The sequence below is a fragment of the Prionailurus bengalensis genome, chromosome D3 (genome assembly GCF_016509475.1).
Source record: "Prionailurus bengalensis isolate Pbe53 chromosome D3, Fcat_Pben_1.1_paternal_pri, whole genome shotgun sequence".
Lineage (NCBI taxonomy): Eukaryota > Metazoa > Chordata > Mammalia > Carnivora > Felidae > Prionailurus > Prionailurus bengalensis.
The window spans coordinates 15937804-15950697 of record NC_057356.1 but is presented as its reverse complement, the minus strand read 5'-3'; the positions used below and the strand labels follow the sequence as shown (position 1 = coordinate 15950697).

At 45.8% G+C, this 12894-nt stretch overlaps 1 protein-coding gene across 13 annotated transcripts in view; it reads left to right on the top strand.

The window, feature by feature from the left end:
• CIT (citron rho-interacting serine/threonine kinase) overlaps positions 1-12219 on the top strand; it is a 163165-nt gene extending 150946 nt beyond the window's left edge. For all 13 annotated transcript variants that reach the window (XM_043557730.1, XM_043557742.1, XM_043557741.1 and 10 more), the window contains 7 exons: positions 306-414; positions 512-640; positions 1147-1227; positions 2925-3003; positions 3131-3310; positions 8501-8801; positions 9804-12219. In XM_043557730.1, the coding sequence (XP_043413665.1) occupies positions 306-414; positions 512-640; positions 1147-1227; positions 2925-3003; positions 3131-3310; positions 8501-8801; positions 9804-9827 (903 nt within the window). In that variant the 3' untranslated portion in view covers positions 9828-12219. The remainder of the gene's footprint in view (positions 1-305; positions 415-511; positions 641-1146; positions 1228-2924; positions 3004-3130; positions 3311-8500; positions 8802-9803) is intronic.
• The last annotated feature ends 675 nt before the right edge of the window (positions 12220-12894 follow it).

The window sequence follows — 12894 nt, the reverse complement described above, 5'->3', positions numbered from 1 at the left end:
ATTTGCATTTTTAAAGATCTGTTTTTGCAACCTTTTCATTGAAATGGTGTTTCTGACTCTTTTTGGCTGCCATTTGACCTTATTTTCTTGGTCTGGGGTTGCAAAGAACTCAGAGGTAGCAAAGGGATGATCAGTCCTCATGGGGGACATGAAAGGATGGAGTGTGCTTTGTGTGGCTGAGAACGTGAAGAAGTCCAGAGGTGACCGTCTCCAAGGCGTGGTTAGTTGAGGCGGAAATGGAATAGCAGTGGAAATGGGGCTGCCCTGTGTTAACTCACATCATTTTCTTCTACCCTCTGTCTCAGGAGATAGAGACCTCAGAGCCCTGCAGCTGCATCCACTTCACCAATTACAGTATCCTTATTGGAACCAATAAATTCTACGAAATTGACATGAAGCAGTACACGCTTGAGGGTAGGGCCCAAGTCCTCCCCCCAGCCCGCACTCTGCTCCAGCCTTGCCACCAACACTAGCTCATTCCTGAAGCCCCGCTTCTCACCTGACTTTACAGAATTCCTGGATAAGAATGACCATTCCTTGGCGCCTGCTGTGTTTGCCTCCTCTTCCAATAGTTTCCCTGTCTCGATCGTGCAGGTGAACGGTGCAGGGCAGCGGGAGGAGTACCTGCTCTGCTTCCACGGTGAGTCAGGGCTTCCCGCCCGCCACTGGTCTGATGGCTCGCAGACACCAGGAGCCCCAGACCCTACCAGCACCCTTGCCTGATCAGCTCTCTCATATTCTCTCCTGAGAGCAGCCACTTCTTTCCTTCTCTGCCCCTTCTTTCTCTCCCTTTCCTTTCTCTTTTTTCCCTTCCTTCTTTCTTGCATTTTCTTGTGATGTTTCTCTTCATTCTTTTTCATTTCCCCCCTTCTTCCTGTCTCTGGGTCTTTCTGTCTGTTCCTCCTTGTGTCTGGGTCTCTCTTTCTCCTTTTCCTCCTCCTTTTGCCTCTTATTTTCTGTCTCTTCCGCTTTCCTTTAACACGTCTCTGAGAGATGTGACTCAGCAAAGGTCTTCAGGTTTTAATGATCCAGTTAAATCTGGCTGGTGGTCCCCCGGGTTCAATCCCTTATTCTTCTATCAAAGTATGTGTTGTTGATACTGATGCCTCTGGCTGTGCTGATGCCCCGGGCTCCAACTCCTTGCAGAATTTGGGGTGTTCGTGGATTCTTATGGAAGACGTAGCCGCACAGATGATCTCAAGTGGAGTCGCTTACCTTTGGCCTTTGGTAAGTGATGCAAGGTATGGAGGGCTCTGTTCTGCCAGCAGCTGGTGTCCTAGGAAAAAATTGCAGGTGGACTCCTTTTTGGGTTAAGCACTATGCTTATGGATTACATTAGACACCAAGCACCACAGGTGAGAGTCACCTGAAGAAGTGTTCAGGGCAAAGATTCTGATGAAGAACCACGTAAGCCAAGGCCACTGGCCTTGTGAAATATCTGTTAGGCTCTCATGACAGAAAGGAGAGCATTGCCTGTGAATTTAAATCATTTCAAAGGCTGCAGAGTATCCCATGGCATAGCTGAACACCTGTCAGTTTAATCAGTTCTGATTAGGCAGAGCAGGTAGATCATGCTCATTCTTTCTGTAAGTACAAACATTGCTATGATGAACATCTTGCACTGATCTTTGCACGCTTGTCAAATAGTACCTGCTGCTCATAAGCCCTCAAAGTGGAGCTGCTGGGTCAAAGCATAAGCACACACCTACGTGCAAATATGTACATACACGTCTGTGTGAATGTTCTGAAATGCCGTTATGGTTGAAATACCTGTCGAGGCTATTTGGTTTATCTATTGCTGCATAACAAGTTCCAAAACTTGTTACGGACAAGACAACAACAACTTGTCATTGCCTAAGATGCTGAGGCTGGACTGGATAGTTCTGCTTCGTGCGGTTCCAGTGGGGGCACTGGGATAAGTAGGAAGTCCAAAATGGCCTCACAAAATGGCAGGCAATTGGTATAATTGTTGGGAACTCAGCTTGGGCTGGTGGCTGGAGGTCTCAGTTCCTCTCCACGTGGGCTTCTTCCAAGAGTGCAGAAGTGCAAGCTGGCAGGCCTTCTTGCTACCACCACATCCTACTGGTTAAAGCAGCCACAGGGTCAGCCTAGATTCAAGGGAAGGAGGCTCTATCCACCAGGGCCTGAGTACCAGGAGGCACGACTAACAGTCTAATACCAAAGTCCTAGTTTACTGAAAGGAATGGTAGTGATAATCTCCTTTACTTTTAAGACAGAAAAAGATCTCATCATATCCTAGAGTTTCAGTGACACTATGATATTGATATATAGTATTAAGGCCAGAAATATTTAATTATCTATGAACCCGATCTTTAATGTTTTTTGAAAACATATACAATGAAACACTTTAAAAAGGTATACAATGAAAAGCCTCACCCAAATAACCTGTCTCCCTAATTCTCCATTCCCTCTCCCCCAAAGTGGGAAAAAATAGAGTTTATCCTTCCAGTGCTTTGTGCAAATAAAGACGCATAAGAAAATATATTCTTATCTACCCCCCAACACACTTTAAAAATGCTTTTTGTTTAAATCAGTATGGTGACACACTTTACACATTCTGAATCTTGCTTTTCACACTAAGTAAAATTGTACACTTCAGGTTTTTTTATGTATCAGTACATAGAGAGCTTCTTGCAGGTTTTACAACTATGCAGAATTCCATAGATGTACCATAATTTATTTAACTGACCCCCTATAATGTCCACTTGAGTTGGTTCCCATCGTCTGCTCTGACAACATGGCAGTGAGTATACTTGAACATGCCTCATTATGTTGGCACATGGATGTATGTGTAGGATAAATCCCTTTGGTGGGATTGCTAGGTCCAAGGTGGCCTTGCAGCCTGGTTTTGAGTTTCTCTTTTAACCCTTCCTTGCCCATGCTCTTCTGTGGTGGCCATGCAGCCTACAGAGAACCCTATCTGTTTGTGACCCACTTCAACTCACTAGAAGTAATTGAGATCCAGGCACGCTCTTCTCTGGGGTAAGCATTGCCCTTTCAGACTTTGAAAACCTCGGCGGTTGGGGCTTGGGGCCAAGTGTGTGTTTCTTTCCATTCCATCTAGCAACGGAGATAACCTGAATGTAAACTCTTATCTGGAACTCCATAGGACCCCTGCCCGAGCGTATTTGGAAATCCCGAACCCACGCTACTTGGGCCCTGCAATTTCCTCAGGAGCGATTTACCTGGCATCCTCATACCAGGATAAATTAAGGGTTATTTGCTGCAAAGGAAACCTTGTGAAGGAGTCCGGCACTGACCACCACCGGGGCCCCTCCACCTCCCGCAGGTACAACACGTCTCCATTACAGGAGGCAGAGTGTTTTTCTGTAAGATAGCAGGAAATTTTGCTAAACTGGTCAAAGGTTTGCCAGTCTTCAAGCTCAAGCCACTCATTTCTTTGGGATCTATAGCACTAAAGTGCCCTTTACAAGCATCAGGAGAATTTTTAAATGCCCCCTTGGAAAAAGGTGGAAGGAAATGTCTGGTCTTTCTCTGTTGAGTTTTTTAGTGGCACTAGAATTGATCATGAATTGTGCATTCATTGCTTTAGCAGATACTCTGCCATGCTACTTGGGCTTGCTGCAGGAGGTATGGTGCTGAAGAACCAGATGCAGTCCCTCCCTGATAGAGCCCAGTGGGAGAGAGGCCATGATGAGCAATCAGGCAATTATAGCCTAGCTTAGAAGGATGGGCCTCTGACTGGGGTAGTTTAAGGCACCACGGGAGCCCAGAACAGGGTTCCTAGCTTGGACTTGGGGGCCAGGGAAGATTTCCCAGAAGAAATAACACCATCCGTATGGGCCATGCTTTCCTCTTTCTTTGCATGTCTTCTAATTTTTTGTTGGGAGGCTGAACATTTCAAATACTATAATGTGGCAACTCTGGAAATCAGTTCCCCACCTCTCCCCCGTTTTTGTTGTTGCTGTTTTTGGTGTTTTTTTTTTAATGTTTATTTATTTATTTTGAGGCGGGCGGGCAGAAAGGGAGAGAGAATCCCAAGCAGGCTCTGCACAGACAGTGCCAAGCCTAATGCCGGACTTGAATTCATGAACCAAGAATTCATGACCTGAGACAAAATCAGGAGTTGGCTGCTCATCCGACTGAGCCACCCAAGGGCCCCTGTTGTTCCTGTTTATTGAGTGACTCTCCTGGACTAAATCTGTAAAGTCTGTATTCTTTGTTATGTGGGGCTGGCCATTCAAATTTCTGCTTGGTTAGGTTAGTTATCAGCTAATGACAGGGCAGAGATTTTGTTCAATGCATTGAATCAGTAAGTCTCTCACCTTTTGCTTAGGGTTTGTGTGTGTGTGTGTGTGTGTGTGTGTGTGTGTGTACGTGTGTGTTGGGCATACCTTCAATGCTCAAAGTCAGCCAGAATTGAGAACTGAAGCCTTCTCAGGTTTTTCCTGTGTGCATGGCCTTCTAAATCCCTATGAATATAAGGGACCATTTCAAAATGCCTTGCAGACATCTTATTCCCAGATTTCCTTTTGAGTGTTTTGGCCAGCCTCTTCCCCAACTGGTAGCACTCCCTCAGGTATTTGGCAGATTAAACACTTGCTGTTGATTGTTCTTGATAAACATCTGGGAATAGGGCTTTTCTCATGAGCAAGCCCTGACTTGGGTCAAGGAAAAAGCCCCTCGAATGGTCTTTTCTGGGGAGTAGCCATGCAGGTCAGACTGTTTTCTGGGGTTGGGGCTTTTTGGAGAGTTTCGATCCTGATCTCTCTCCAGAGGCTACTCTTACAGGGCTCTTAGTTTCAAAACTGCAGCTCTGGGGAGAAAGGGGGTAGAAATAGGTCACATTAACATGTCACAAAACTTGTTCTTACTGGGATTATCAGTTATTTTTCTTGCATAAATGCCCTTGCTGTTAGAGTTCTTACAAGTCTGGTTAATTTCCAGAGTTCTGGAAAGTTTATTTTGACGGCTGTTGCCAGTATTCTTGTTGCTTTTATGGAGGAACGGGTGTTCGGCAATCCTTGCTGTACCATTCTGGAAGTGCTTTTCCTCTTTTTGATACAGGTGGTAGCGCAGCACACATTCTTGTACCTAATGTTCCTTGGAGACTGCTCCACGTTGGCATCAGAAGTATTCTTCATTGTTTTTATGCCTACTTAGCATTCCTTCATGTGACCTTGATTTATTTAACTGCTTTTTTATCAATGGATTTTAGGGTTATTTACAGACTGTTGCTACAGTAAATTAAATGATTTTGTGCTTCTGTCATTTTGCATGCTTAGGAATCTATCTGTAGGATAAATTCCTAGAAACAAAATTGACGGGTGACATCAGACGTCTGTTTGTAATTTTGATAGATCTTGCTGAAAATTCCTCCCTGAAGGCCAGATCCGTCTGCAATGCCATCAGCAGTGCATGGAAGTGGGACTGACCTAGTCTTGACACAGAGGGCTGTGAGCCAGATCCAGGTCGATGTGGAGCTTTGATGTATATAACTTTAAGATCTTGGTCTGCAAATAAATTCTGAGATTTAACCCAAGGGGAATATTTAACTGACCTAGGATTTAAATTTTTCTGGAATGGTATGTCTACTCTATAAAGAATTACATGGATCCCCTACCATGTGCTAGACACAATGTCTGGGGCTGGGGATCCACAGATGAAGACATGTTTTTATTCTCAAGGGATTTAGTCCCTCCACCACATGGTAATTATCTCTAATATTAAAAAATCCTTAGATCTTGAAAAAAATCATAAATTTAATATTCTGAGACTATGTCCTAATGAATAGTTTTTCTTCTATTGAAATATAATAGTCTGAATTTTTGGCCAGTGTGGTTTTAGTCCCAGGCACTTGCTAGAAAATCAGAAGTGCCAAATAACCAGCGGTTCCTAACTCTTTTGGCTTGACCCTGCCTCAGAAGGAACTGTTCAAAGGGCTACAGTTCTATCCTGAAACGTCCAGATTTTCTTTAAGTAGTTTCCAAGTCATGCCAAGAACAAATCAAAGTACCATAATTAGATTTTTTTTTTTCTCCACTGCCTCACTAATCAGATGGCAGGCACCTTCCTTCTGAGACTATATGGTGTCTCTGTAAGAAGTTGCTTATTCCTGTGGTTGGAAATGGTTCCGGTTCCTTTGAACAAGAGGCAGAAATAATGCTGTTGCTTTCCTGCTGTTGCCAGGCATGTGTGGAAAATCAACAGTTAGTCTTTGGTTGTCTCTTGGCTTATAAAATGATCTTTTTATGCAGACTGCTTTGGCAGGTCAGAATGCAGAAGCCCAGCTTGGCTGAATATGATTCACTGCAGGCCTCATTGCCCTGGTCTGTTTAGCAGAGCAAGAAATGAAACTCTTTGCAAACAAAACAAAAACAAAAAAACATAAAATTGGCATGGTAGATCATTGGTCATTAATGGATACAGAGATAGAAGATTGCCCACTTGGCCTAGAATGATGGGTATTTTCTTTCATTCCATTAATCTGACGTCCCAAATGGCCCTCCTTAAGCCATCCTTCTTCCCCAGGGCATTGAGTATCTTCTCACTTGCTTTATGATGGGCCCCTGTGGACACATTTTATAATTTCATCTCCATTACAAACAGGCTTAATGTAATTCTCCTAGTTGGAATTTATTTTTTTTGTCTTCCATATCTTAAAGCCACACGACTAGAGATGAATATAAACCTTCATTTCAAGATGCTGAAATCTGAGTTATCTCAGATTTTTCTGCTGTACCCACCTAGCACAGGAGGGTTCTGGCTTTCTGGGCATGTTATCTGGAATCTTGACAGAATTGCACAGGGAAGCCAGACAATGACTTGAAAAACTTCACAATGAACTGATCACTTACCTAATTATCTCTACTCACCTCTCTGTTTCACTGTAGAGCAGGAATCAGCAAACTTCTGTTAAGGTCCAGATAGTAAATATTTTTGGCATTGTGGGCTATATGGTTGTCTCAACCATTCAACTATTGTTGTAATATGAAAGCCGAACAACCAGTGCAAAACCAGATGGGCATGGCTGTGTTCCAATAAAACTTTATTTATAAAACCAGGGCATCTGTCCAGATTTGGCCTTCAACTTGCTCTAGAGTCTCTCCTCCCCCAGTAGATGCCTTTGCTTCTCATTTGTTTTCAATTATGAGCATTGACAAAGAGATTCTGGTAGTTGGACCAATAATTGAAGAAAAAATCAACTAACTTGGCCCCTTCCAAAGAGAAGGATGTAAATATCAAGGATTAAGATGGGCCTCTGGGAAAACCAGTGACTCTCTCAAACATTTCTGAAGAAATGACTGATTTTACTGCAAAAGTCCAACATTGATGGAAAGTATGTCATCGAGCATATTAGCATACAATTTCACTGGAAAAATTAGAGCAAGATAAATCAGTATGTGATTCATACTTGGCTCATTCTTAGAATCAGCCTGTAATTCCAATTGTAATTTAGATTTTAAAAATAACGAGGATAAATTTACTTGCCCGATTTCTACTTTTATTTTCTGAGATAAAGTTCCAATCAATCAAAACATGTTCTCCAAGTAATATTCTCCATAAAATGTGCCCATGTTAAGTCGGTTCCCTTTTCCTGGCTCTAATTATACTGAGATGAGGAGGACTGAGTACTTTTTCTGCTCGTTGGGGTGGGAAGGAATTAACTCTCAGTTCTGTTTCTGGATCTCCCTTCTTCAGAGAGGTGGTTAGGGCCGTACCTGCTGAAATCTTCATTCGAAATATCCAGGCCGGGCTTGGGGGAGGGTTGGATTGGCCATACAAAAAGGCCCCGGTGTTTTCTATTGTTTGGTTATTAACTGTCAATCTTCAGGGCCAGGGCCGTGTTTTGAGCAACTGTACTGTTTTTGTCCTGCTCAGTTTTCTAATTCTGTCAGGCCTGATCCCTCTCACATCAGTATTGGGTGCCACAAAGATGCTTGGAAAGCCACCTGGAAGGAGAGGTGACCAAACACCAGGCCGACGAGTGAGACAGAATTGGCAGATGTGTACAGGCTTTCTCAAAATTGCTCCCTTGCATCAAGGGCCTTTGAGCAGCCTCCTCCCCTAAGTGAAGACTTCCTTCTGTGCCTTATAGATTCTGCAAAATACTTAGGTCAGTAGGATACTGGGTGGGGATTAGGATGTCAAACTGACCTGTGTCGGAATCCCAGTTCTGCATCTCCCTAGCTCAGGCCAGGCACTCAGCCTCCCTGTCTCCACATCGCCTCTGCTGTGAGGGTCATGCCTGCTCTTAGCTTGTGGAGCTGTCATGACAATGTAATGAGTCAAAGCACATAAAGAGCTTAGCACAGGTTCTGGCAGTAAAAACCTGCACTGAGACCAGGAAGCTTGATTTTCTTTTGGTGTCCTCTTTCTCTTCCTGTCCTATCAAAAGAAAACAAAAAGCCTGAAGAACTCCTGGTGGGATTGGGACCTGGGGGTTGCTCAGAGGAAGAAAATGCCCCTTTGAGGTTGTGACTTCTCATTTCGCACCTCCCTTTCCTGTTGCCCGCAGCCCCAACAAGCGAGGCCCGCCAACATACAACGAGCACATCACCAAGCGTGTGGCCTCTAGCCCGGCGCCACCGGAAGGCCCCAGCCACCCACGAGAGCCAAGCACACCCCACCGCTACCGAGAGGGGCGGACAGAGCTGCGCAGGGACAAGTCTCCTGGCCGCCCCCTGGAGCGAGAGAAGTCCCCAGGCCGGATGCTCAGCACGCGGAGGGAACGCTCACCTGGGAGGCTGTTTGAAGACAGCAGCCGGGGCCGGCTGCCTGCGGGAGCCGTGAGGACCCCACTGTCCCAGGTCAACAAGGTGAGGCACCATCCGGAGAGGCCAGAGGAGTGACCTGAGGAGCTGAGGGCCCTTTGGGGCCACTGTTGTAAAAAGGAGACTCTGTTATTATTAATTCAGATTTTTTAGGACATGGTAACAAGTTTAGGAAGAAAATGTATTTAAGAAGAGGCCTTTCTAAGAAAATGGATAATGCATACATGTGTACCTCAAAATGGAATAGCTACCCTAAGGTATATCATTCGCTTCCCCAGAGGCAACCAGTGTTCGCAGTTTCTAGAGATACTCTATGCACATAAGCAAAGAGATTCTATGTGTATCCTCCCTTCTTAAACACAAATGATAGCCTACTATACAAAACGCTTATGTCTTATTTTTTTCAGGCACATCTACAAATACGTACCTCAAGAATTTTTTGGAAGGCTACACAGAAACTGGTTAACAGTGGTTGCCCCCTAGAACTTTGAGCTTTTTGAAATCTTTAAATCATACACGTTATTATCTGTGTAATTTTAGGTTAGCAATTGAGATGGAGGGATGTGTTGAAGGAAAGGGGGCCCCGACGAGCAGGGGGAGGCCCAAGTGCTTGATGCCTCCTCGGTAGGCTTGGTTCCAGGGACCCCTCTGGACAGCACAGCCACCTTTCTGTCCTTGGGGGCTGGTTTTCTAGATCACATTCTCCCAAGGCCACCTGCAGTTGGCCCTTGGGACCCCTGCCGATAAGGAGAGGAGGAAAGGCCATTCAGTGTTTTTTCTTCTCCCCTCTGATTTACCGATAAAATGGGGGCTTGTGTGTGTGTGTGTGTGTGTGTAACAGAGATCCATCCACAGCTTTGGAGAATTTTCTGTGAATGTCATTCCCTGATGAACCCCAAGCTCAGAGCTGGAGCCGTACTGTGGAGCACTCCCTATTAACAGCTGCAGGGAGGCCGGGTGGTGCACACTTCCTCCTGGGATCAGGCAGGGGGAGCACAGGCATTTCTGGCCCCCTCAGCTAAAACCCCCTCCTTATTTTGCTCCTAGGTCTGGGACCAGTCTTCAGTATAAATCTCAGCCAGAAAAACCAACTCCTCATCTTAATCTGCAGGAAAACCCCAAACACTCTAAGGAACTTTGCTGAAGGGGACCCCAGCCCCCATCTGCTCAGCCACCCCACGGCACAGCTGGGTCCAGACCCACCTCAGTGTGGACGCCCTGCAGCCAGGTGGTGCCGGGCTGAGGCTCTCGGGAGCCGTCAGCACCTTCCTGCAGTCACCCTCTGTGCACTTTCTCTTTCAGAGCATTCACAAACTTTTATACCTGGCTCTAGCCTGTACCAGTTCATCAAAGGAAACCAACCTGCGCTAACTACAACGTGGTTAGAATCCTATTTAATAGCTACTTTAAGATCCTAGGGTTGGTTGGTTTTCTTTTTTTTTTTTTTTTTAAAGACAACAGAATTCTTAATAGATTTGAATAGCAATGTATTTCCTGTCGTAGTCATTTTTAGCTAGATCACACCATCAGGTCTTTGCTACGGAAACGTATTGTAGAAGAATCCCCGCCAGTTGGCTAACCTCCTGCGCTCATGTAGGTTCATTCTTGTTCCAGTCCATCCTCACAGATGGCCCTGTTTTACCCAGGGTGACATCTTAGCCAAATGTTTACTGTTCTCATTGCCTTTTATGGCCTTGACGACTTCCCCTCCCACCAGCTGAGAATGTACGGAGGTCATCAGGCCTCAGCTCGGAGGCAGTGACTTGGGGCCAAGGAACCTCGAGGAGCTCTCCCTCCCCGCCCCTCAGCGTCATCTCCCCAGCCTGCTGTCCCTGCTTTCCATGTAGCTTTGGCCAGGAAAGCATGCAATAGACTTGCTCGGAGCCCAGCATTGATGAGTCTCTGGGCCCAGGAGAGGACCGGGGGGGCCATCCACCTCCTGTCCGCGACAGCGCATCGTTCCCCACCCTGGGATGGGAAGAGACCCGTCCGGGAGTTCTGCATGGCGGTTTCACTGCATGTGCTGCCCCCTGACCTGGCTGCCCCCCTGGGTTGCTCTGCCAATGTACTAGTACCATACCATCGCTCCCGCTGAATCGAGACCCTCTGACCACTTGCCAATTCACTGGCCACAAAAAGCTGCAGTCTGTAGCACTGAACAAACAAAAAACCAAACGCTCAAGCCTTACGACCAGAGAAGGATTTCAGCAAACCACCACCTCACACCTTCACGCTTCCCTGCCGCCTCCCTCGTGGATGACTCCGTGTTCACACAAAATCCAGCACAGTTCTACCCCACGAAACTGTGACTTCCCAAGTGAGCCTTTCCCTAGGACTAGACTAAGACCAGGAAGTTGGAGAGAGCCGCGGCCCCTCTTCCACCTCTGCTGGGGTCAGGAGGTCCTCCTTAGGTGCAGTGCTGCTCACATGGTTTCTCTCTGCCCGCTACCAGAACGCGAAATTCCTGGCAACTGGTAAAGAACCAACCTAGAGGCTTTGCAGTTGGCAAGCTAACAGCGGCCTTACTTCTGCCTTTAATCTCCCACAAGGCATCTCTTGCTTCTGATTCTCCATGACTCTTACGCATGCCTCGAACAACCAAGGCACATCCTAGGTAGGCTGAAAGGTAGACCTGTTTCCACCACTGCAGGGGAACATGACCACGTTTCAACCCACGTCAGATCACTTTCCAGACTGCAACCTGGCCCACATCCCAGCTCCTTCCTGCTCGTCTCTTAACCTAAGTGCTTTCTTGTTCAAAACGCCTATGTCCCTCCCTCTACGTTATTGCACCCTTGGCAGGTGTCATGCTGTTGTGTTTTATGTGTCGCTTGGAGTCTTTGGGGTCACACTGCATCCCCTCCCTCCCCCAGGGCAGATCAGACTGAATGTTTGCTGAAGTTTTTGTCTCTTGGTCCACAAGTATTTGGAAAGGTCACTGAAAACTGGTCTTTCAGTCTTGGCATTTCATTTAGGATCTCCATGAGAAATGGGGCTTCTTGAGCCCTGAAAGTGTATATTGTGTGTCTCATTTGTGAAAAATGCTTCCTGCTATAGAACTAGCTCAAAAGACTGTACATATTTACAAGAAACTTTATATTCGTAAAAAAAAAAAAAAAAAAGGAAATTGAATTGGTTTCTACTTTTTTATTGTAAAAGGTGCATTTTTCAACACTTACTTTTGGTTTCAACGGTGGTAGTTGTGGACAGCCACCTTCACTGGAGGGTGGGGAGCTCCGTGGGACCACCAAGATGCCAGCAGGAAATACCGTACCACGAAATTGCAGTCAAAAGCTTATTAGCATACGTAAGATTCTAGGTCTCCAAAAGTACAGGCTTTTTCTTCATTACCTTTTTTATTCAGGATGAGGAAAAGAACACAAGGAACAATTCAAGATCCACCTTGAGAGGAATGAACTTTGTTGTTAAACAATAGTGAAATAAAGCAATGATCTAAAATGTTTGCTTTTGTGCAACGACCTCTTCTTTTCTTGAGAGACCATAAAAGTCCTCAGTATTGCCAGTGTCAGCATGGGCTTGTTATTGTGGCGTGGGACCTTGCTTCCCTCTCGAGGAGGCTTTTTTCTGGGGTCGGGGGAGCAACACAGAGGCCGGAGCACACTGCTCTCCTGGAGTCAAGAGCCCGGTAGCAGTCTTTCCCAAGAGCAAGACCTTGTTGGAAGTTTGGTCACTATTTCCAGTGAACCATAAACTGGCTGTTAGGTCACTTTATAGGACTGCAGAACAGGAAAGGTCCTTATGCAAACAGGCCATTTTGAAAGGATTACTTGAGGATGGATTACCTAATTTTCCCATAATGCAGCTAAGCAGGAAAACAGGTCACTTTAAAACTTCTCTCCATTATAAGGTCGTGGGGGAGTTTTTAAAAATATTTTTGACAGAGAAAGAACGAGAACAAGCGGGGTAGGGGCAGAGAGAGGGAGACACAGAATCCGAAGCAGGCTCTGAGCTGTCAGCAAAGAGCCCGATGCAGGGCTCAAACCCACAGTGAGATCGTGACCTGAGCCAAAGTTGGACGTTCAACCGACTGAGCCACCCAGGCGCCCCGGTCGTGGGGAATTTAATGATGTAGATTTATTTCCTTGGGGGGAGGAGTTTGGATCAAGGTAATTTAAAA